The sequence below is a fragment of the Pan troglodytes genome, chromosome 4, assembly GCF_028858775.2.
Source record: "Pan troglodytes isolate AG18354 chromosome 4, NHGRI_mPanTro3-v2.0_pri, whole genome shotgun sequence".
In the NCBI taxonomy this organism is placed as follows: Eukaryota; Metazoa; Chordata; class Mammalia; order Primates; family Hominidae; genus Pan; species Pan troglodytes.
Window position 1 is genome coordinate 12,214,176 of NC_072402.2, and position 24,763 is coordinate 12,238,938.

The following is a 24,763-nucleotide window of genomic DNA, read 5'->3' on the forward strand; positions in this document are numbered from 1 at the left end:
TGCTTTAACGCTGGAGGCGGAGGTTGCGGTGAGCCAAGATCATGCCACCGCACTCTGGCCTGGGTGACAGTGTGAGATTCCATCTCAAAATAAATAAATAAATAAATAATGTAAAAAGATATAGCTTTACAATTCACAGAATAAATAATGGGAAATTATTTAAATGTTGTTTTAATTCTGAAAATTGTTTAAATATGTCTTAAACAAGACTGATCAACCTAACATTAAAACCAAGCATTCTGTTCATCAAAGGACACTACAGTGAAAAAAAGACACAAACTGGGGGAACATGATTGTAATACATACAACTAACAGATTAGTATTCAAATATATTCAGAATTAAAATAACTAAAAAAAAAGACAAACCACCAATAGAAAAATATGCTGAAGACATGATTAGGCATTTAATCGAAGAAAAGACATGAGTAAGTGACAAGTGTATAAAAAGTGCTAATAATGCCTAAATCAGGGAAGTGCAAACTTCAAGCTCACCAGATTTGCAACAACAGCACCAAAATAATTAGGAAAATGTTAAGTTTTGCTGAATATGTGCAGCAATGGATTACATATTGCCAGTGGGAAAGTAACTTTGCACAAGTACTTTTGAAAGTTCTTTTGCATTATGGAGAGAAGTTGAGGATGTTCCAATCCTACAACCCAGTCATTTCTCTTCTGTGCCCGCCCAAGAAACCACTTGCGCGCCCACACAAGGAGACTCATATGACAATGTCCCTAGCGATATATTTACAGAAGAAAACCCTGCCGACTCTGCAAATGTTCTCAGGAGAAAGTGTAAATGCCCTGTGGCATATTCAAATGATGGAGTAGGAGTCATCAGTGAAAGAAAAAAAAAATGCATGAACTACCAGCACCCACGACACCATGGGCAAATCTGCACAGAGTGCAGCAAAAAGCAAGGTGTAAAGAACACATAACATATTTATGTAAAATTCAAAATCAGGCAAACCACGTAATACTTTACTTATTAGGATGCATATGTGTGAGAAAATATAAAGAACTTCAAGGGTACAAATAAACACAAAATTGAGAAAGCTGTTTGACATAGTGGAAGAGAGACAATGAGGAGGGGGCCTAGAAGACTCTCCAACAATTACTGGTCAAATTCTACTTCTTCAACAGAGTTATAGCATTTTTTAAAACCATGAATATGCAAATACTGCATATTTGCAATAGTACATATCATAGATTTCATTATATTATGCACGCTACTATCTTAAAATATAAGATTTGTTTCTGAAAATTATATTTGTATAGCAAAATCTCAAACAAATTCTCTTTATAATTAGAGCCTTATTAATCAATGACAACATTTTAAAAATAGTCTATGATGTAGTTCAGTATAATATTTTTATTTGGAAGTATCTTATCATTGTGTCCAATTAACACCTCAGAGCTATATTTGGTTTTGTGCTTTTCTGACACAAAATGTAACAGTCTTCCTCAGGAACAACGAAGGAAGTTAAATCTTCCGTGTAAAGTGACAAATCCAATCCTTTAACAGAAAAACCACTAGTTTCTTTACATTTTGTTTCTTAAAATTCCCTTATTTTGTAGTTGTCAATATTTCTTTAAATGTTTTAAATATTCTGTGGAGTTTATTTCTTTATTAGTTGATTATTTATTTGTTCTGACTCCAAGATCTGCACATAAAACTAAATTCTGATTAATTTTCTTCCTCTGGAATGCTAGTTCATTAGTCAAACATAATAACTGTTTGAAATGGTCCAGTTGAAGCTTAAAATGCACTTCTGCATCCCTACCCCAAAAGGTAGTTTAACTAGAAAAGAGTTAATTTAAATTTAATTTCTTCTCTTGAATTTTGATCTTGCACTTGCTGTTTTATCTTGGTATTAATTGGTCTGTCATGCTTAGGAGGGTTAGCTTGATATACGTCTTGTTATTGATACCTAGGAAAGTATTTTTAACCAGCGCAAGGTCTTGCTATCATCCCTGCTAAGGTATGCATTTAAGGTAGCATAAAGACTATAGGTTGCTTGAGTGCAGGCAGTTTTTCTTATCGGGATCTATATTCGGCGTCTGTAACATTATATACGGTGTCTGCAACATTGTGTAACACATGGTACCTCCACAATTCATGTGTTGAATGAACAAACGAATGGATGGAGGAATAAGATTTCACCCTCCTTCCCATCAGAGCAGAGGATAGCACAAACTCATACTCCTATACATTTGTCCTTGATTGGCTGACCCCAGCATCCACTCACCCCCCACAGGCAGACTCCAGATTTTAGATGCAAATCCTGGAGAATGCCATACATTTCCATAATCCCCCAAATAATAATCCCCCAAATATCCGCAGGCTTTAAACACATTCAAACAATTCCAGTGTTTGGGTAACACTGAGGATTTTCTCTATTCCCACATTACTCTCTTTGGTAAAATTCTTTTCTAGTACCAGGTTACCAGGGAATTAAATGAAGCTTATTGGTAGTAGAATATAGACCCCAAAATTGTAGGGACCTTGAGCAACTATCCACCTGAGGGCAATACCATTTTCATAGTGATGAGACTGTGTCCTAAGGAGTGTGATATTTTCATGTATCACAGCTATGTTATCATACACATATTACTACATATTAATTTAAGAACATTGCTGTACTCTAGTGTTCTTTGGCAATAGCTACAATACTTGTCTTTAGCTAACTGAAGACATCATTATCATTCACTAAATAAAAGAAAGAAGGAAAGCCATAAGTAAATAATGTATCTGTAAAAATCAGGGCATTTCCTATCTATTCACGCATATAACATGTCATAAAGATGTTTATATATTTCAATTAATTATTTAAGAAGAGAAAGAGCCCACATGTATGGAATACTTTCTCAGTGCCTAACACCATGCTAATTGTTTGAAAACACTTCTACATTAATGCTTATAACAGATTTCTGAGGTAACTGTTATTCTCCCGAATTTACAAATAGGTAAATGGGGTTTACCAGTATACTTTCCAATTACACATCACTAGTAATATGCAGAGCTGAGATTCAAATCTCAAAGTCTATGGTTCCAAACTCCGTTGTCTTCACCACCACCCTGGCTACTACCTCCTTAAATTAGAGCTTCAGAATTTGTTGAGCATTTATGATATGACAAGCAATACATGAGTCCAAAAGACAAAATTAAACTCTTTACCTTAAATGAGACATGTCAAAATGACAAGGAGTTCCCAACAGGTGGATGCCATCATTCCCACATTAGGGAGAGAAGGTTAATTGTTAAATTTCTAGGAAAGTTGGCAGTCAATGCCTTGGACAGATCTTTTCAATAAAATCTTGCTGAGAGTCCCATTCTCGAATAAGTGCATAAGACAAAGGAATAATGTGTGACAATTTTTAAACTTCCTCAGCTCTTGAGGTACTAAACAAACAGATGTGTGAGAAGACTGGGACTTATGAATACAGCGTTACTGTCAACTAATTAGGCGACTTCTTCGCTGCCTGCTGCTAACACAGCAATCTCTGAAATTTAACATTCCACGATAGTTTCTCCTGGATAAAAGGGAATTAGAATACATTCACATAGGATGAAAATTTTTTAAAAATCAAAGGGTTCTTGTTGAAAATGGAGAATGGTTGTGGTAAAAGTTAAGCCCACAATATTGGATTAGCCTACCAAATGTTTTGTTAAATGTTTTTTTGAAGTAAGTAATAGCTTCCCAATCCTGCCCTGTGTCCTTTGACAAAAGTGAGCCTCCAGATCTTCTCAGCCCTAGCTCTGCAGCCTCTGGAAGCCCTCGTTACCTTGGGTGAAATTTTTCTGACCTACCTCCTGGGTAAGGCCACCCTCTCTAACTTGCACTGTGGACCAGCCTCCCTGGGCTTCCATCCCTCCTCTTGGACGCTCTATTGCCTACTCAGCAACATGCAAAGTCTCTAGCTGGATGTGCAGTACGTGGCCTCTCAAAGAATGGGTATGCTCAGTCTCCATCCTTACCCAACACCAGCGTACCCCATCGGCTCCATTTCAAGCATACTGATCCCAAATAGCAGTTTGTCTTTTGACTGTTCTTTCCCTCTGAGCAACGCCTTTACCCCATTTCTTTCCCTGCCAATATTTTGCATCCCTGACAAAGAAATATCCCTCTGTGAGCCATCCCCAGCACCACTTACTGGTTTTTTTTTTTCACAGCAGCAACATATTTTATCATGTTTTTTTTGATAAGGGTGTCTCACTCTGTTACCCAGGCTGGAGTGCAGTGGTGTGATTATGGCTCACTGCAACCTCTTCCTCCCACCTCAGCCTCCTGAGTAGCCGGTAACTACAGATGCATGCCACCACACCCAACTATTTTTTTTTTTGTTTTCTTTGTTTGTTTGTTTTGAGATGGAGTTTTGCTCTTGTTACACAGGCTGGAGTGCAATGGTGCGATCTTGGCTCACTGCAACCTCTGCCTCCCAGATTCAAGCGATTCTACTGCCTCAGCCTCCCCAGTAGCTGGGATTACAGGCACCCGCCTCCACATCCAGCTAATTTTTTTGGATTTTTAGTAGGCACAAGGTTTCACCATGTTGGCCAGGATGGTCTCGAACTACTGGCCTCAAATGATCTGCCCACCTCAGCCTCCCAAAGTGCTGGGATTACAGGTGTGAGCCACCGCGCCTGGCGTTTTTCAAATTTTGGATAGAGATGAGGTTTTGCCGTGTTGCCCAGGCTGGTCTCGAACTCCTGGCCTCAAGTGATCCCCCTGGCCTCAAGTGATCCTGGCCTCAAGTGATCCCCTGACCTTGGCCTCCCAATGTGCTGAACCCGAACCTGAGCCACCTTGCCCTGCTGCCTCTGTCTTTATTTGACAGTAAAACCCCAGAAGGCAAGAGCCACATCATAGTCATCCCTGAAGCACAAGGATCACTCTAAGACATTAAACCCTTGGGAATACTACATAAGCATATTTTCTTTTAATGGAACCAAATATTATTTCTTAAAAGGCCCACTCCAAGGTATCCCTCAGTGTGAAACACTATTCCAGTTCCTTAGCTTTAGCTCAAGTTTTAGTCAAACTGGAAAACATTCAGACCATATGAGGCAACTTACAATATACTTATAAATTTCTTTTAAATTGTGTTCTCCCTCATATAAAGTTCATGCCTTGACCTAACAGGAGATTTCTATATTTAAAAAAAGCTAAATAAATCTATAGATAATTCATCCGCTTTCCTTGAAAGTACTAAATCTCATTACTTTTTTACTAAAGTTCAATTAATGTCCCCATCCTAAAATATTCAGATGAACAGCACCAGAGGAGACCACTGGGAAAAGCCAAGGCTCTTTTTGTGTCCTAATTTACAGGTGAGCGAAACTGAGATACAGAAATCCAAATGACTTCCTTAAAGGCACACCTTAAATGTGTCGCTGCCAAGACCACAATCTTCTAGTACTCACTGCAACACTTTCTGCTATACCCCCCTTCCTTTTCCATCCTAATAATTTGAACACTTGGGATCATGTTCATGGTGGTCAACAAGCTGTAGTCATCCCAAGATTGATGACTGACATTTCAGCTGACTTTCCTCTGAAGCACGTCAAATGCTCATTGTTATTGTGTTGGCTAAAATATCACTGTTTCCAATGTTCTATAATGACCATAAACAGACAAACAAATATGAACATGCATCTTGGTAAAAGCTTTTGGACTCTCAGCATCTGAAGGAAGACAGAGTGGATATGATGGAGACACAAATGCCTTTCTACTCCTCGTCATATTTATACACTTACAGCAGGGAGAGGAATAAGCGTGCATGATTTGGGCAATCTGTTCCTCTCTTGCTGTTTGCTGTTTGAAGAGTATCTATTCAAAGAGTCACTGACTTATATATATTAATTTATTATGCATTCCCTATTATACATATGTTATTATTGCACTATCACTCTTCTTTTTACTATCACACAATATTGAAAATCTCATCTTCAGTTCCAGCAGTGCGTATGGAGACCTATTAAGGTGGCCTGCGTGAAAGGGAAATTGATTTAAGCTTTCTTCCATCTCATCTTGTCAATTTCTGTGTGGTTGTCTAGACTATATTATGAAGGAGACAAACATGGTACTACTCTGATACATCTTTTTAGCCCACAATGAGAGGAACAATTTTATAATCTTCTGTAGAAAAATTAGAAAAGAGATTTCAATGAAAGATGTTCTGTGTATTCATCAAAAAGGGAAAATACATATGATTCACTCGTAACAGTTGGTATGTGAGATGGTTTACTTACATTTCTCACTTAGCCATTGCAAATTTATAGAAGAGCATTATCCCCATTTTTATAGATGAAAGAAATAAATAAAAGATAAATTATGACTATATTTCAAGGCAAAGCTAGGAAATATCATAAAAACACAACAATGAAATTTAGCTATCATTTATGGAATTACAAACTCCATGTTTTGGATCTATGAGTCTGAAAAAGCTCTAAGAAGAAGAGAAAATATAAAGAATTTTCAACCCTAAATAAATTCATAAAGATTTCCAGTTCTCTACTGATTAGAGTATTAAATTTCAAAATTCATTAGAGTTAGTTTTTGTAAAACATCTGTTTATACTGCAATTCTTCTAAATAAAATTAGTTATATTGATTGTTTTTAGATGTAAAATTAATATTAGCTTTTTGAAGTAAGATGACGTTTAGGAAAGAAACCACACTTCAAAATTGATATAAAAGCATTAAGATACAGTAATTGATGTAAGAAATATGTCAAATAATTATAACCATAAAGTATTCAACCTTTCTAAGGCCCTACATCAAATTCTTAGAACAGCTGACTATTTATTATTCTCAAATAAATTTAGAACAATTATACGCTTAATATGATGACTGGTATTTTATAGACAAGAATATTAGTGTAATTTGTCAATTGGCAATTTGCAAGAATTAATACGAAGGTATTTATACTAATGATAACATAAACTCTTAAGCTTTTAATTTGCATAAAAATAAATCTCAGAAATATATTTTGATGAAGAATCTCAAAACAACTATAATCACTGCAGCGTATGGAAAGGAAAAGAAGCAGAATATCAGTTCAAGAATGTTCGCATCCCTAGGGTGAAAACAGACGAGAGACATTTAGGTGACTATTTACAACACAATTCAAGATACTGTGTTAGACAGAAGGACAGCCTTGTGGTGTGACATTTGAATGCATGTGCTTGGGGAGTACAGATGCCTAGATTTGGAAATCAATGTCTAGACACCATTGAATCTATAGAAAGTGATTTTTTTCCTCTATATCTCAATGTTCTTATCTACAAAATAAAAACAATAAGACTTTAAAGGGTTAACGAGGATGACATGGTATAATCTATCTAACCCATTTAATTTTGTGCCTGGCCTAGGGAAACTGCTCAATAAACACTGCAATTATTATTATTAAAATTATTACTGTCATTACTACTGTTAGAACTACTATCATCGTTTTCTTAAGATCAGAGTGAAAGTATGAGACTAAATCAACCATAGTTCCACATTCAGAGGACATCAAGCTATCTGGCCCTGGAATCCAAGATACCACGTTAACAAGCAGATATTTTCATGAAAATTAACTATGATGAATATCAAAATGTAATATTATGATCTAGCAAGATCAGAATAATATATACTATTTAATGTACTGTATAAATCAATTATATATATAAATATATCTACATATATAATACATATAAAATGTACATAACAAAAAAATGAATGATACAATAGATAATATGTATACTGGAAGATATAAACATAGAAATACTTAAGATTAATAAGACTGGTGATACTGCCAAACAATACCAATGAGATAAGAACAGTAATAAAATCAGTGTATGTTCATTCGTCTGTTCATTCATTTATTCATTCCGCACTAATTAAATAAATGAATACAGTATTAGTTGCTGTGTGCTGGCCACTGGTTTTGCATATGCTTGTCGTCCCCGTCCTGGAGAAATTACTTATAGACTAGCCAAGGAAATGGAAGAGAAACAGACACCTAGTTCTAGCAGTTGACAAGGCTCAGCAAAGCCTTAGTATGGGAGGCAGCAGCTTTAATCCAGTTTGTGTATTTTGCTTCAGGATTAGGAGATCAAAGAAAGCTGGGGTACTATATAGACATGGCTCAGTAGAGTGGCCTTGGACTCTTGGCTAGATGAGAAAGTCTCAGAGCACTGATGACTACAAAAAAAGAGAGGTTTAGAGGAATAAGAGCTTCCCTGTTAAAGAAGCAACGGCTGTAAATGCTCCTGCTATTCGGGAGGAGAAAGAGAATGAAAACCTGACCAGAAATTTGATGGTGCTTGGGAAGCATGGAGATGAATCTTGAGGACCCAGAAAGTATTTTAGAATATCCCTCCTGCTTTATGAGGAGAAAGGAAAGACTATAAGAAGGAATCTTAGAGGAACAATCTCAGCATTAAAAGGCAAACTACATGAGGTTAGAATTAAAATAAAAAAAACAAATAATGTGAAAGAATAAAGGGGTTATGACAAGAAGAACAATGATTCATAAGGAGATTTTTGAATTAGGAATATTTGTGAGGGAAGGTTCTGCTCTGGAATTTAAATTGGAAGAAAACAAAGACAGAAAAACTTGGAAAAAAACAAAATTGGCAATGCTGAGAAGTCTCCAAAATATGTCTATAGTCCCTCTAATTTGTTCTTCTGGTTTTGTAGTGAAGCAGACACTCTCAGAGACTTTGGAAAGGACTACTGCAATGTTAATTCTGAATGACAATTCAATAAACTAATTGTCTTGTTTAAATAAATCAGTACAACTTTATTGGAGCAGTAATAATTTAGCCTCATGAGAAATGGTTTTTTTCCTAGCATGGAAACTAACAATTACTCCCTAACTTTGAAATAGAAATTATATTTAATAAAAAATTTCCAAAAAAATGATCCAAAAGCAATCTAACTTTTTTTTTCCAGCTGGCAAATGTGTACTCACTGTGGTAAGGATATAAATTCCTATGGCTATGGTTGGTAAACAGTAAAAAGCATATTCTTCAATATATAAGATGTCTGGTTTCCAAAAATAAATATTTTGGCAAATTGATTATTTATTTAAACAAGAATAAATCAAATTATTTCAATATTGTATCCTGCAGAAGATAATGAAACTATAAAATGTCTTACTTTGTGAAACAATTATATTCCTATATTATTTCCTCATGAAAATTCACATTTATCATGCTTTTGAAGAAATAAATTTTATTCTCACAAAATGTATGTGACCACTGGCTTCTGTTTCTTCACTAAATACTGTTAACTATTAATATATTAACTGGAAATCAGCATCTTCTCTAAAATAAGTCTGACTTTTTTTGCATATGTGGAAAAGATTTTTAGCCTCTAGTTATAGAACTGTTGGCATTTGGGCTCATGAAATTTAGCTAATAAAGAGAATGGCCTTTGATAGTATTTATAACACGTATTCCTTTTGCCCCCTAATATCCAAAGTATGGCAGACTTTGTTGGAAACCTCTCTTTGCAAAAAGTTCAATAGTTCAAAGGTGGGAAGAAAAGAAAGCACTTCTTTATGTGGAGCAAGCAACTGTTAACATTTATTACGTTTTATCCTTTTAGGTGTAGCTAACAACATCAACATCTTGGGAATCTATATAATAAAAATGGTGGGGTTAAAGATGATTGCTTTATTTAGTTGTCCTTATTCTATAGTAAACCATCATTCCACTCCAGATTCAAATTCTACCACTTCTCAGAATCAAAGCTACAGATTAGCTTTTGAGTACGAATGCATGCATATATATATAAATATAGGGTATATATATTTATATATATATATTAAACTTTTGAAGGGAATAAATATTGTCACAGAATAAAATTTATTTTCTCTCAAAAACTTTAATAATTCAGCTTTTTGTAATATATATCTAACATGACCGATTACAAAGCATTGTATTACTTTTCTATCATGCATAACCAATCACCAACAGCAACGTTCACTGTTTCAGCTAACAGTTTTATAAGTTTTGTCAAGTCAGACTTGGCAGGCAAGTCAGACTTGTAAAACTCTGTTCGGAGTTTTACAAGGCTATCATCAAAATTTCTCCAGGGCTACTTTCTCTTCTGCAGGTTCTGGGGAATCATCCCCTTTCAAGTTCATGCAAGTTATTATCTGAATTCAATTCTTTGGGCCATCAGATCGAGGTTCTGGTTTTCTTGCAGGTTGTGAGTTCAGGATCCTCCTCAGCATGTAAATGCCATCTGCATTACTAGCCCACAAAGCCCCTCCGTCTTCAAAGCTAGCACCAGATAATTTATCTTGTGTCAAAACTCTCTAGCTTCGAATTGAATTTTCTGAATTTTCCTTTGTCTCTGACCTCCAGACCCAGATTTAAAGGACTTGTGTGATTAGGTCACACCCACCCAGATAATCTACCTTTCTTAAAGTCAACCATGCTATATAAAATAACCTAATTAGGAGAGTGAGGCCCCTTCATATTTACATTCCTAGGATTATACAGTCTGCGAAAACCAAGTGATGACGGGATTCTTGCTGGACACCTTAGAATTCTGCCTACCTCAAGCAGCAACGAATTTTCTTCCACCTAATAATCCTTGGAACCATGTTGGGAATGAGGGAGTTATTGAAGAGACATACACATTTGGAATCTCTTGATAATCCAGGAGGGAATTAGCCTAGCGGAAAATTCCAAAGAACGGTTCATTTTCTTTAGGAAGGGCACAGGTTGCTGCCCATTGGCAAAAATATTAAGAGGTGATTTCCAAAAAAGACAGAGGAATTATTTCAATAATTAACAAAGAGGGAGGTGACTGAAATCCATAAATCTAGAAATCCATAGCGAAGTTGGTTAGTTTCAGAAACAATGTTTAATGGAAAATGGTAAAAATCTCAAGACTACATTTTGGAAATTTTCAGTCATCATTTAGTCAATCAATAAGCATTTACTGGGGAAAAGTTCCATGGCAGGTACCATCTTGGTGCAGGGGATACAGGAAAGAACACGTCAAGGTCATGTACAGAAAGGGCTCACAGTCAAGGGAAAGAGACATTTACCTAAATGCAGATAATGGTAATACTTTGGCTGTGAGAAACATGTGTGTGTGTGTGTGTGTGTGTGTGTGTGTGTGTGTGTGTGTGTGACACAAGGTCGCACTCTGTTGCCCAGGCTGGAGTGCAGTGGCACAATCTTAGCTCACGGCAGCCTTGACCTCTCCGACTTAAGTGATCTTCCCAACTTAGCCTCCAGCATAGCTGGAACTACAGGAGAGCATCACCACTCAAGGCTAATTTTTTGTATTTTTTTTTGTAGAGATGGAGTTTCACCATGTTGCCCAGGCTAGTCTCACACTCCTGGGCTGAAACAATCCACCTGCTTTGGTCTCCCAAAGTGTTGGGATTACAGGCGTAAGCCACTGGCCTGTGAGAATACATTGGTAGGTATACACAGGTGCTGGGTGGGGCCCAGGTTGTCAGGATCAGGGTCAACCTATAGCTTTGAGTGGAAGAACATGGAGTTTGGAACCTGTGACTGAGGTCTCGATCTCAGCTATGCACTTACTGTCTATGTGGCATTGTGAAGATATTTAACATCTAAGCCTGTTTCCTCATCTATATGACGTGAGAATACTTACCTTGCAAGTGGTCGTGTAGACTAAGTAGGTAACACGTAATTGGGAGCTGTTAGGTTCTACACTAGCACCACTACCACCCCCTTTTCTGGCTACCAAATGTGTATTTGGTTTGGGCATCATTGTGCAAAACCATTGCAGAGGAGTCTGGAATTTACAAGATCCCCCAGGGTATGGCTGGCCAAGTGAGGCCCTCTGGGAAACATTTTTCATATATTTTCATATATCATTAATTATAGAATTAATATACTATATACCTTTATATTTGTATGTGTATATATTTATACACGTATGTGGGTGGGATTGTGGAAGACAGACAGATAGGATGTAAGTCCCTTCCCTCCTTTCCAGTTCTACATGCTCACAAGTGAGATTGTGGTGCCTAACAACCATCAGGTGAATGCTTGGGAATCAGAGACGTTTACTTAGGATCATGGCACCATTGAGACACCTAAAGAAAAGAACCCTGTCTACCTTCAGGCTTCATGTTAACTAAGGCTAAGACAATAAATGTTTCCACTGCTCTACTCAATTTTCGTCCAATATTCTATGCTCTCCACTTATACCACATAAAATTAATTTAGCACAACACTTTAAACTGTGATCCCTTCAATAGTAAAATGGTTGTTGTTCTATCTTCTATACCTAGGTCTTACCTGGAGGATTCACAAGGGTCAGAGCACCCCAAGTCTCCATGCTATGATATCTTGCCTGCTTGCCCAGCCTTCTGAGACCCTTCTCCCCAGCTCCTGAGATCCTTCTCCCCATTGGAGCCTTCCAGGAGTAGCTGGAGGGTGCACGAGGGCATGATGCATATAATCAGAACTGCCACCTGCTTCTCTGCCGCTTGCTGTTGTCACCATCTTTCTCCTTCAGTGGGGGCTGTGGCTCTGCTGTCCTTGGGCTACAGTCCACATCCTCACTGCTGGACAATTGACAAGTAAAGCTCCTTCCCTCTATGGCCTTCTGACGCCCAGTGCCAGCTCTGCTAGAGAAGTTACCTCAGCAAAGCCCTGAGACTACTAGTGACCTGGCTGCAGAGGCCATCTGCAGGGATGGTCACCCTCATGCTGTGTCTGATTCCCCTGCCCCTTGCAGCCTCCACCTGCTTTGTTCAATGCGGCCCACATTGCCAGACTCCTCCACGTCCTTGCAAGGATCCATTCTTCCTGCCTTGCTCTGCTGTGGCTTCCTAATTGACGAAGTGGAGACGTTGACGACACTTAACTGAAAGGGTTACCATAAGCATGAAATGAGGCAACATGTACAATTCTTCAAAGAGTACTAGCCCTCAGGAAATACTCAGGAACTGCTGGCCTCACTCTTTATAATTGCTATTATTGTCATAAATCATCATCATTTTCATCAGCATAAGTCTTCTAAGAGTTATGTGTCATTTAGGAGCAGTCCATAGATAGATCTAACTGTTGGTCACACTCCTCATAATTGTTGCTATTGTCATAAATTACCCTGATCGTCAATCACAAATCTTTCCAGAGTCAAGTCCCCTTTAGGAGATGTTCATAAGAGTGGTCCAACTGTGATTTGAATTCCACTTCTCCACCATTATGTTACTGATGCCTATGGAAGTCAAGGAATATGTATAGGTACCTATTTAGGTGCCCTTAAATTTTCATCAACACTTGGAGAAATCCCCACCCATTCTTTGACTGAAGGTTAAAATATTCTATGGTAGGGCACTTATGGTAAAGTCAATGGAGTGTTAGCCCCAACCCTTCTCCAACACTTTGTGAAGTTACAACCACTGCCAACAGTCCAGTGAGCAGAACAGAACAGAGAAACAGTCCAGTCTGTGCTGATCGAGAAGACATTCAGAAGGACATGAGCTCTGAGCTGGGTCACTAGGTCCATAGGCAGAGGTAACCATGCTAAAGAGGGAGGATATTCTAGGAAGAAAGCATCATAGGCTCTGAGATGAGAAATCATCATGCATTCATAGAACTGCAGAAGTGGGGAAGGATCCTTCACAGACATGGTTCTGGTTTATGTATCCTGCAGATCTATCTCACGCCATGTAGAGGATGGACTTGGGCTGAATACAGACAGAGGGATGAGTCTGAATGCTGTTATAGGGTTAACGGAGAGTATGACAAGGGCAGGTACTCAGGCAGGTCTCCAGGCAGGAGCCTCAACCTGGACGAGGACTGGATGGCTCATTAAGCTGCCGGATAACACCTCATTGACAGGCCTACAGCCTCAGGAATGGGCCTTGGGCTGGGCATGAGCCAGATCATTGTACTGGCCAGAGGTTAGGGCTGGCTACTACCAAGAGGGACTTGATTATCATCTTAAATAAAGCAGGACTTGATCATGACCCTTCATAAAAAAGCATCATCTGTATAGTGTTCCTGCCTCAGGTCTGCATAGTTCTTGGGAATCATGAAGAAAATATGAAACCAAAATCTCTATTTGTGGGAAAGATGAAGAATCCAACAGCTTTTTGATCTGAAAATAGGTTCTGGGTGAGGAAAGCCAAGACAGAAATGAGATAAGGTACAAAGTAAACCTTTAGCTCTAATAAAAAGCACCAATAACTTCTTTCCAGATGACTCAGAACCCTTAGACAATCACTAAATAGTCTGAATTCTGGAAACTATGATTTGCATTTGGATGTTTAGGAAAGTCTGTGAAGAGATTAAGAGAACACAATGTTCCCATTTGCAGGGAGTTATAACCTACAGAGGTAGATGCAGAAGCTGATCTGCTGCAACAATAAAGATCTCCAGATTGCTTGTCCCCCAAATTCCTAGCATCCTCCTGTACTATTGGATGGACTGTTAGGAAGTTGACTTGTATTACAAATGCATACTGATAATTTTTTTTTAAAGTTGAAATGTTGATGTGACTACCTGAAAAGAGATCTTTGGCTGGGTGCAGTGGCTCATGCCAGTAGTCCCAGCACTTTGTGGGGTCAAGGCAGGCAGATCACTTGAGGTCAGGAGTTCGAGACCAGCCTGGCCAACATGGTGAAACCCTGTCTCTACCTAAAATATTTTTTTAAATTAGCTGAGTGTTATGGTGCACATCTGTAATCCCAGCTACTCAGGAGGCTGAGGCAGGAGAATCCCTTGAACCCAGGAGGGGGAGGCTGCAGTGAGCCGAGATCGTGCCACAGTTGCACTCCAGCCTGGGTGACAGAGCAAGACTCCATCTCAAAAAAAAAAGAGAAAGATCTTGGGAATCAGATAGGTGCAATTCCTACCACCATTAAAGTCAGAGTAAAACTGAAGTATATTTATTAGTCATTTCTACCTCTTATATACAAATATGTCTGGCAGTTGTGACTTGATTTTGTTTCTTTTCTCCTAAGAAACTCTTTTACTCACTCGCTAGTATCATTAAGAGGTATGAATCAACATCGAAATTACCAGACTTTTAAAATAGCCCTCTTTTTTTTAAAAAAAGTTGACGCTCTATTTTTGTTTAAATATCCCTTTTGATGTGCTAACTAGGTTAGTCTATCACCTTTAATGAAAACTTGAATTTCTAAAGGTGCATTTCTGAAGCCAAGAAAACAAGTAGGTTATGACAAACAAATAAACAGTGGAAGTGATGCTATATGCATCAACTGTTCTCCAGAGAAGTATCAATAAATTGCTTGTAGTTATACAAATGCAGATTCATACATTAGAGATTTCCAAAATACAAAATAATTAAGCTTGATGAAGACTGGTATTACATATGGCAAAGGGAAATAATTAGGCAGTGTCATCTTCACTCAACACTATTATTTAGTACAGATTTAAGACAGATTTATTGATTATATATCATAAGCTGTGAGCTAGACATACAAGACACAGTGTAAAGAACCAAAAGTTGTCATGGTATCATTTTTCTGTCTACCTTGGAATTAACTGATGTATTTTATTCAAGACACTTTGGATGAAATAAATGAAATCAACTTGAGATGAATCAAATCAAATGAGGAAAGAGGACAGGTTTTAAGAAGGCATCAGGTAATGTCATGAATGCAGCATACATGAAACATACATTAGGCAGCCAGTCCTAATGAAAACTATACTGCTCTCACTGACTTTCAGGGCCATATGGCTTCTCTGTTTTGGGAGGCTCACTGTTACCACAGAGTCCTCCACTAGCACACAAGCCACTATGGCCACCATTGCCAAGCACCCACTATTGTATGTCACAGATTTTGGCTTGCTTATTTCATATCCTCCAGAGTAAGAGCCCAGATACTCACAGTCTGGTCAGGTCCATTTACAATACAACCAGGAATTGGAAATTGATTCACAGGTTACTAAACAGTTCCCTAGACCCATTCCTATCAGGGGCTGGAGTTGCATGAAACCAGGTAAAAGGTATACAACATGGGAAAATGTCACACAGAAATATCAGGAACATGAACTGAAAAGGTAAACAGACCAATAGTGAAACAAGAGGCTTCAAAGCCAACTCGACGTCAAGTCAATGGTGCATATGGACCTATAAAATCTGGCAGGCTTAGCTTTTCAAGTGTTCAGCTTTAACAGGAAGCTCTTCATATATATAAAATTAGATGGAGTAAAGCAAAAAATACACTTAAAATTATTATTTTTCTCTCTCCCTAAATTCACCACCTTCAATTAGTCCAACTTATAAAACCAACTTCAAGTGAATACAGTTTACTTTTTGTTTTCATTATCCATCCTGCTTTGGTTAATCTGGATGTTTAGGCAAGTCTGTGATGAGTTTAATACACCATGATGTACTTATTTGCAGCAACATATACATTTGGATGCAGAAGCAGATGCTTTCACATATCCTAAATAAGGTTTTATAATGGAAAATAATATTCCATCCATGTGGTTAACCCCGCTTAACAACAGAGAGTGCAGTGTTTTCTATTTAAAGAAAAAAAAAAACACTAAGCAATGTTAAAAAGTTTAACAGCATGTGACACCAATATGAAATGCTGCAATTACAAAGTTATACGCTTACAAATATAAAGTATTTTGGAGCAATGAATACAAAGACATTTTTATTCTTTTGTGGCAGCAGGTAGCTAAGAGTCGACCAAACTCATGTCCCTGCTTCTGCAGAGTGGCTGCTGACCCCAGGACCCTGCCCCACTTCCATCGACGAGAGGTCATGTGACTGAAATTCACTAATGAACTCTGAGTGCAGCGATACAATTGATGATGCAATTCAGGATGGAGCCATAGGGGACGGCAAGGTCATCAAGTTAGAAAGAGGGCGTGAGTCACTATATGGAGAAGAAGTAGGCTTAGTTGGCTACCTTAGAGAGAAACAAACGACTATTGTGTTAAGTTCACTGCAGTGTTGGAGTTTATTTGCCATAGCAGCCTTGGTTTTCTCCCTAAAAATGTAGCAGAGTGCCAAAAACACACCATCTAACAAGAGCGTTTTTGAGAAACGGAAGTTAAGCCTTATGTCTCTTTCACACACACATGCACACATACACTTACATTTTCATATACGAAAGCCTGGTTCTAAGGAGGATAATTTTATTTTGTGGTCAAGTGGCTAAAAAGTTATAGGCTTTAAAATATATATATTTCATAATCTCAAACTAATCACTAATTGAATAATCATTTATGTTTATGAATGAGGAAATATTTTTACACATGGGGACCTGCACGTGTGGTTGATCTTCAAGGGGCAATTTCATAACTTAGCATTATGTATTAGCAAAAACAATACTGGTTCCACCAGAATGTTCTCACTTTTATTTCAGGAACCTGGAGCTCTGGATCATTTACGAAAAAAAAAAAAAGTCCCAAACTCGGAGACTGTGACTTGGCATCTCCTGATTTCCAGCAAGCTGGCTGAATGCAAAGCCTTCCTTTGTGTAAAATTACGTGTAATTTGCATTCAGGGCAGGCATTAATTTTGTTAAAAGAGTTTCAAATACAAATCAGGACATTTTGGACACCTTTTGAACATCTTAAATCAGGTCAGTTACAATTTCTTTCCAACGTTTGACTGAATGTTCCAATTCCACCACCGGGTTGGAAAGAAGAGAAACATCATGATTTACTTGCAGAGGCAACTCAAAGAACAGACAATGAACAGAGCGGCGCTAGTACCTCATGCTGCTCATGCTGCCAGTCTCGGATCCAAGCTTGCATCGCTCCAGCTGGCTGGCTACGATCTGCCGTTCAGCCTCCAGCTCTCGGGTCAGCCTTTCAAACTGTAATTCCTGAAAGAAACCCACCAACAAGATCAATTCAATCATCTACATGACAGGTGAAATTCAGACCAAAATGATAAGACGGCTGAGGGAGAAAAATATGATTTTCCAAGATGTCAAATTTGAGAAATGTGCAATAAAACTAGGATTCGAAGGTTAGACAGGCTTGTGGCCCACTGGCCATGCAACTTTGAATAAGTTAATTCATGTAAGTATCAGTTTCATCATTTGTAAAACAGACTTAAATACTTATTTAATAAGATGGATATGAGGATTAAAGGAGATACTGTCATGAAAAATTATCCTGTGCTATCTTTGGCAGACGGTCAGCACCCAACAGGTACCGATACTCCGGATACCACAAGTATAGCATTTAATGAGAAAAAAGTTCAGTTTTTAATTATCTTTTGGAGTTTTGTGTTTATTCCCTACTGGCCTTCTGGCCAACTCTATAGTGTATACTGCTTTCTTCATATTACTTATATATTGTAGATTGAAGAAACTAATGCTTTATAACCCACACTCTTCATAACTTTGCATTCCAGCAGAATGACAATGATACCAATTCTACACAGCCTCATTACTAAGTACATAACCTTTGAGATATTTGATATATCGCCTTAAAAACAGACAATTGAACCAATGAAAAATGCTTCTACAAAACTGCCTCAAATCCACTGTTGAAAACTTTAATGAATGATTCAATCAGAACTTCAAAAATCTCAGCTGTTCCAACAACAGGATTTTGTACCATATTTTACTACTGATATTTTCTTTTCTCATACACTTAAGTTTTTTAAAAAATCAAAATAACCAGAGCAAATCATGTATTTTAATAAGGAATGGCAGGGAAAGTTTTTACAATGTCACATTTAATACCTTTTAAAAAATAAATTATCTAAACAGTTATGTTTTGGGGATAAGAAACAAGAATGTTTTCTCATACTGAAAAATAGCTCAGGAGTCAGTTTTGGAGAATTTAAACTCAGAAGGTTGCAGGGATATATCTTTCCAGAAAATAAGATTTTACTTGCTACCCCAGGACACTCTTGCATGAGGTCTTTAAAAAGTAGAATCTGGTGTGTCCCCTATATACATTAAAAATATCCTGGCTCTTTTCCATAGGTGCACATTTTAATATTGACATTATTTTGGGAAACGAAGTAAAAGACACTTTGTAAATGAGAGCTTACTTTTCCCTTTAAGGTGCTGAAACTGAGGGAACATTTTGTTTTTTAACCTCAAACTTTTATTCTTACATATTCTGAAGGGCATCAAAGTATTATAAGTAAGAAATTAATAAGATCTCGGCTGAATGTATTTTATGCATCTAACTTCTTCTCTCTTAAAGTCCTACTGCTTTTTTTTCTTTCTGGAAATTCCTTTTCATAATATCCAACTTCTAGAAGATTTTTTCACTTCTAGACTTCTTAACGTATTGCATCTCAAATCTCTCTGTGAAACAGGAAACTCACCCATACTTTTAAGTTGATAACACCTTTAAAAACATAATACTTGAAGACCATACAGAACTCCTCACATGTCGATGGAAATTCATTCTTTGTAGCATCTAAAGTACTTTGATTTGCTGCCCACTTTCCTGTGTTACTGAAGTTCAACTTGGTGAAACAGTGCAGTATTTGGAGTCAGAATTCATCAACCAGGGGCTTCCGCTAGGACGGATGTTGCTCTTGGTCATCCCCGCTTCAGGTGGTGACTTCTCCATGGTTTTACCTCTTGTCAGTCTCACAGGAGGGGTGACAATGGGAGATGACTTTCTCGTTTGCAAGCTTCCTTCCCAGCACGCAGTCAGATTTTCCAAGACTCTTCATCCATTCATGTAGATCTGTATTTTCATCCGGCTTTATTTTCCCTCCCTCTGAAAGAACAACCTTAGAGTTGTTATTATGGTGCAGTTCTTTGGGTAAAGAAGTCTTCCAGCTTGACAGACCTTAAAAAGGTATATATGTGGTTCTCATTTTGGAAGACGTTTTTGCTCTATCATCCTCTTGTTTGCACTGTTTCTAACACCACCACCACCGCAAAATACAGTTACCCTTAAATTTATTTCTCTAAGTCTATAGTGTTTATTTTGTATTTTTTTATTTATTTATTTTTATTGAGATGGAGTCTCGCTCTGTCGTCCAGGTTGGAGTGCAGTGGCACGATCTCTGCTCAGTATATAGTGTTTCTTTTTAATTTTTCTCTGCTTTTAAGATTTTCTCTTTACCAGAAGCACTGGGCAATTTGATGATTATGTTGCCTGGTGTAGTTTTCTTCATGTTTCTTATGCCTGGGTTATTGAGCTTGGATATCTGGCTTTATAGATTCCAGCATATCTGAACATTTTAGGCCATTATTTCTTTATGAATTGTTTTTCTGTTCTCCATTATTTCCTTTCCTTCAATGACTCCAATTAAGTGCATTTTAGGCCACTTGGAATTGTCCCACAGTTCATGGATTCTCTTGCAATTCATTTTTTTTTTCCTTTTGTGTTTAATTTAGGTAGTTTCTATTGGTGTCTTCAAGTTAACTAAGCTTTACTTCTGCAATGCTTAACCTACCATTTATCCCATCCAGTGTATTTTTATATCAGACATTGATGAATCAAACAGCTCTAAAAATTTCATTTGGGTCTTTTTTGTATCATTCATGACTTTATTTAACTTTTTGCACATGTTGATTATACCTATATTAATTATCCTTTTTGTTAATTTTAACATCTGTGCTAGTTTCAGCTGATTGACTTTTTTCTCCTCAATCTGGGTCACATCTTCTGCTCCTCTAGACATGTAATCATCTTTCAACACAGACATTTTCATTTTACTTCTTGGGTTCTGGATAGGTTTGTATTCCTATAATTGTCTTCAGCTCTTTTATGAAGCACATTAAGTTATGTGAAAGCAATTTGATACTTTTGAGCCTTGCTTTTTAGATTTGTTAGGGGGAGCAGAACAGCATGTAGTCTAGGGCTAATCATCCTGCCCTACGAAGGCAAGACACTTCTGAGCCCCAACTCAATGCCCCATGGACTACGGGTTCTCCCAGCTTGGCTGGTGGGTGCTGGCAAACATTCCCACCTCTGTGTGAGTACCAGGCACAATTTCCTCACATCCTTTCAGATGGTTCTTTCCCTGGTCTCTGCTAGTTTCCTTACATACATGGGCTGCTAAGTTGTTTGCTGGATATGAGAAAGGGCACCTTGCCTTTCTGATATTTGGACCCATGAACTCCCTGGACTCTCAGCACTGTCTTAACTACTCAGACCCTGCTAGGCTTCCTCCTTTCTGCACTGCTGTGTGGAAACTCTCTCAAGGCAATCATTTCCTACCTTAACCCAAGCCAAGGGTCTATGGCTTACAGGGAAAACTGTTTGGGCCTTGCCACACCACTGAGGCTAGGATCTGTCAAGATGTAACCACCCTGAACTGGAATGGTATTCTCTTTGGAGTTGATAACTGAGCTTCTGAATGGAAACAAGAAGAGCTAGAATGGAGGTTCTCTAACTTGGAAAGACTGACTGATTTTTCAACTGAGGATTAATTTTTCTCCTTGGTATAGACATTCTTGTGGCCCAAAGGCATCTAGAGAAGACACAGCATTTTCACAAGAATGGATGAGATTCTTTTGCACTGGAGGACACTTAAACCGTGGGGTAACTGGAAAGATGACATTATCCATCTCTAACACAGTTTGGGGTTTGAGGGAGGACAGACCTCTCAGGAAATGAATAAGCTGCTGAGTTTCTTGGAAAATTTGAGATGAGACGGCATTCAAGAGAGGGATGTTGCTAATGAGGGCAGGTGAGTATACAAGAAGTTAACTGGAAAATTAGAACTATGTGAATATATTTACTGAAACTTGTAATTCTGGTTATAAGTAAATATGTAGTACTAAATTAATTCAGCAAAAGTGAGACTGTCAGGAAAGAAGAAATATCTCTAAAGATTATCTAGATTTGCAGAATAGAAGAAACAATAGAAGCCAAGATAATAAATAGAAGAGTAATTCCGGGGTAAAGGATCACTAGTATGGCCTTCTCCTGGGTAATTCTGGTGGAGATGTGGTGATGTAAATCAGGCTGCATAAAATGTAATACAGAGACTGCCCAGAGACATTAAGATTTCATGGGAATTTAGAGTACCTGGTGGTTTAGAGAGGACATCCAATGGTAAAAGAAGTTATAAGAAAAAGCAGAGCAGTGTTAGAAAGCCTAAATCTCCCCACTATGTGGAAATCAACTTATGTAAGAGATCATAAATATTCATAAAAGTATTGGAGATATGACGCAAAAGTTCATTAAAATGTACAAAGAACCAGATTTAAATGGTTTCATCCTAGAATAGTGCATTATTGAGCCATATAATACATTAGGATTATTATAAGAAAAATTATCAAACATTTTATAACTTTTCCTAAACAGCCTAAATTAATGATTTATTTGGTTTAATTAAATGGAGTTTATGAAATGTTTTTAAGTAGATAAAAGCATGTAAAGTCTCTTGGGGGGACTTAGCTAACTTAGTAGGAAAACTGAAATCAGAAAACTCATCGCCATAGTTTCATTACTTCCTTCAATAAATATGTTACTTAACTTTGTGGTATAGCATTAGTTGGGATGGTATCATCCAGATTTAAGGAAGTATAAAAATGGACAATTGTTAAGTCTTAACAATATTGAGGCTTCTTCATTTCTATGGTCTAAATGCCTGTGTCTCCATCCCCTGCCCAAGATTCACATGTTGAAATGCTATCCCTCAAGATGAGGGTATTAGGAGTTAGGGCCTTTGGGAGGTGACTACATGAACCAGGAAGTGGGCCCTCACCAGACACCAAATCTGCCTGCACCATGATCTTGTGTTTCCCAGTCTCCAGAACTGTAAGAAATGTTTCAGCTATTTATAAGCAATGCAATTTATGGTATTTGGTTATAGCAACCTAAACAGCCTAAGACAAGATGCACATACTATTTTTTGCATAGTTTCATTTCCATTCACATACAACATTTTGTTTTCCCTAAGTTAAGAACTTGGAGTTTTTTGTTCCTTTGCTCAGTTGTCTATGGACTTATCAAACCCGAAACTCCTCCAATTTGTATAAAACTTCTCTTCACACAAACATATGAAATAATATGTCAATATCAACTACTGAAGAAATCTCTCCTGGAGTTTTTGACCTGCTCCAATCTGGCCTGGCTGCCTTCTTTGCACAGCTGTCTTCTGGGATCTCTCTCCATCTTCAGGCGGGAGATTTCCTTTGTCCCTCTCTTCCGTGGATTCCTGTCTCCTCTATGAGTTGTCTTCTTCATTCTCCTACTTTATTTCCTTTTCTGGTAGAAAATGTCTTTCCAGATACACAGAGATAGAATGAATGAGAGGTATTATGTTCTGACACTTTGCACATCTTTATATGTTTTTATTCTACTCTCACACTTAGTGAATAATAGGACTTAGTAAAGAAATAGAGAATTCTAGGTTGGAAATCATTTTCCTTCAGGGTTTTGAGACAGTGATTTTTTGCTTCATTATCTTCTACTCTCCAATGTTGCTGTTGAGAAGTGTGAAAACTTTCAGAGGTTTTCTTTTCTTATTTCTTTTTTTTTTTTATGAAATCTGCTTTCACTTTCTCCCAGAAAACATGTTGTATGTGGTGACATATCTTGATATACCTCTATTTTTAGACATGTTTGCTGGATATTTTGTGATCTATTTATTTAGGGATCTTTCAATCAAAAACCTATTGTTTATTCTAAGCAATTCTTTTGAAAATTTTTAATGCTTTTCTCCTCTTTTTTTAACATTACTTTTGTTTTTTCTTCAACTCTCATTATTCAGATGCTAAAATCTAGTCCTCAAGGTTTCTTCCTTTAGTCTTCTTCTCTTGTATTATTCTGTTTCTTTATCTTCTGATTTACTTTCTGAAAAGTTTTATCAATTTAATCATGTAAGTCTCTAATGAATAATTCATTGCTATTATTATGCTTTTAATTTCTCGGAGCTAGTTTTTATTCTCTGAATATTTCTTTTAATTTGCATCTGGCATTTATTCTATGGATGTAAAATCATCTCTCTTCTTTCTCCACAGTATTAATGTGGTCATGTTTGTTTTCTTCTCTCTGCGTAGTTCCTATTTTATGATTTTTCTGTTTGTTTTAAATATGTATTTTTGAAGGTATCTCAACTTCCCTGGCAGTCTGCTCATATGTGACTGTTGGGGTGAAAGAGCTGACACTTGTATGAGCGCCAGCATGAGTGAGGCTTGTTAGCTGTGCCTTCCAGGAGAACCACTGTGTGCAGAACATCATGCAGAATCCCCCGAAAAGGCTCTTCCTAGCTGCAGCTTTGTGCATAAACATTTGCCTGCTCTTTTTCCGCAAAGCTGAACAAGGTTGAGGAGGGGTGGGTCTCAAAATTTAGCAAGTAAAACTGTATTCAATACCTCACTTTTAACAGTTTTTCTTGTGGTCCCTGCATCAAGAGAATTAATTTCACCCCTTCCAGAGAAAAAGCCTCTAGTTTTTGGCATGGTGGGGTAGGGGATTTGGAGATCTAGCTGATATCTAAATGAGTGTTCAGCCAATCTCTGGAGCTTACCACTATACTTCATGCCCCATGCACCCACACCCCGCACCTTCGAGAGATTTTCCTGTGTAAATTGGTCTATGATTTAACTCACCGCCCTGCTTAGAACTCCATTCCCTTGGGTATAATAAGTCATTTCCCACTTTGTCCATCTACCTTCTTTCATCCATTCTAAGTCACACATTTTTCACACTTTAGTATCTCTGGGTTTACCAGCTCATGAATTGGGATGACTTGCGTTTGAGAGTGTGTGACTCTTTATTGGAAGTACTGTTGCTTTCTTCACAGTGCTTTAAGTAACCCTAAAAATTGATGGCCTCTCAAACTTGATGAAATATGGTTCTTTATTTACCCACTCTCTATGTTTAGGGGGTTATAACCCCT

The 24,763-nt window shown here is 37.6% G+C and overlaps 1 protein-coding gene across 7 annotated transcripts in view; it reads right to left on the reverse strand.

Moving 5' to 3' along the window:
* CTNND2 (catenin delta 2) overlaps positions 1-24,763 on the reverse strand; it is a 933,574-nt gene that overhangs the window by 575,454 nt on the left and 333,357 nt on the right. For all 7 annotated transcript variants that reach the window (XM_001147603.6, XM_016952954.3, XM_009448799.4 and 4 more), the window contains one exon: positions 17,695-17,807. In XM_001147603.6, coding sequence (XP_001147603.3) covers positions 17,695-17,807 — 113 coding nt within the window. The remainder of the gene's footprint in view (positions 1-17,694; positions 17,808-24,763) is intronic.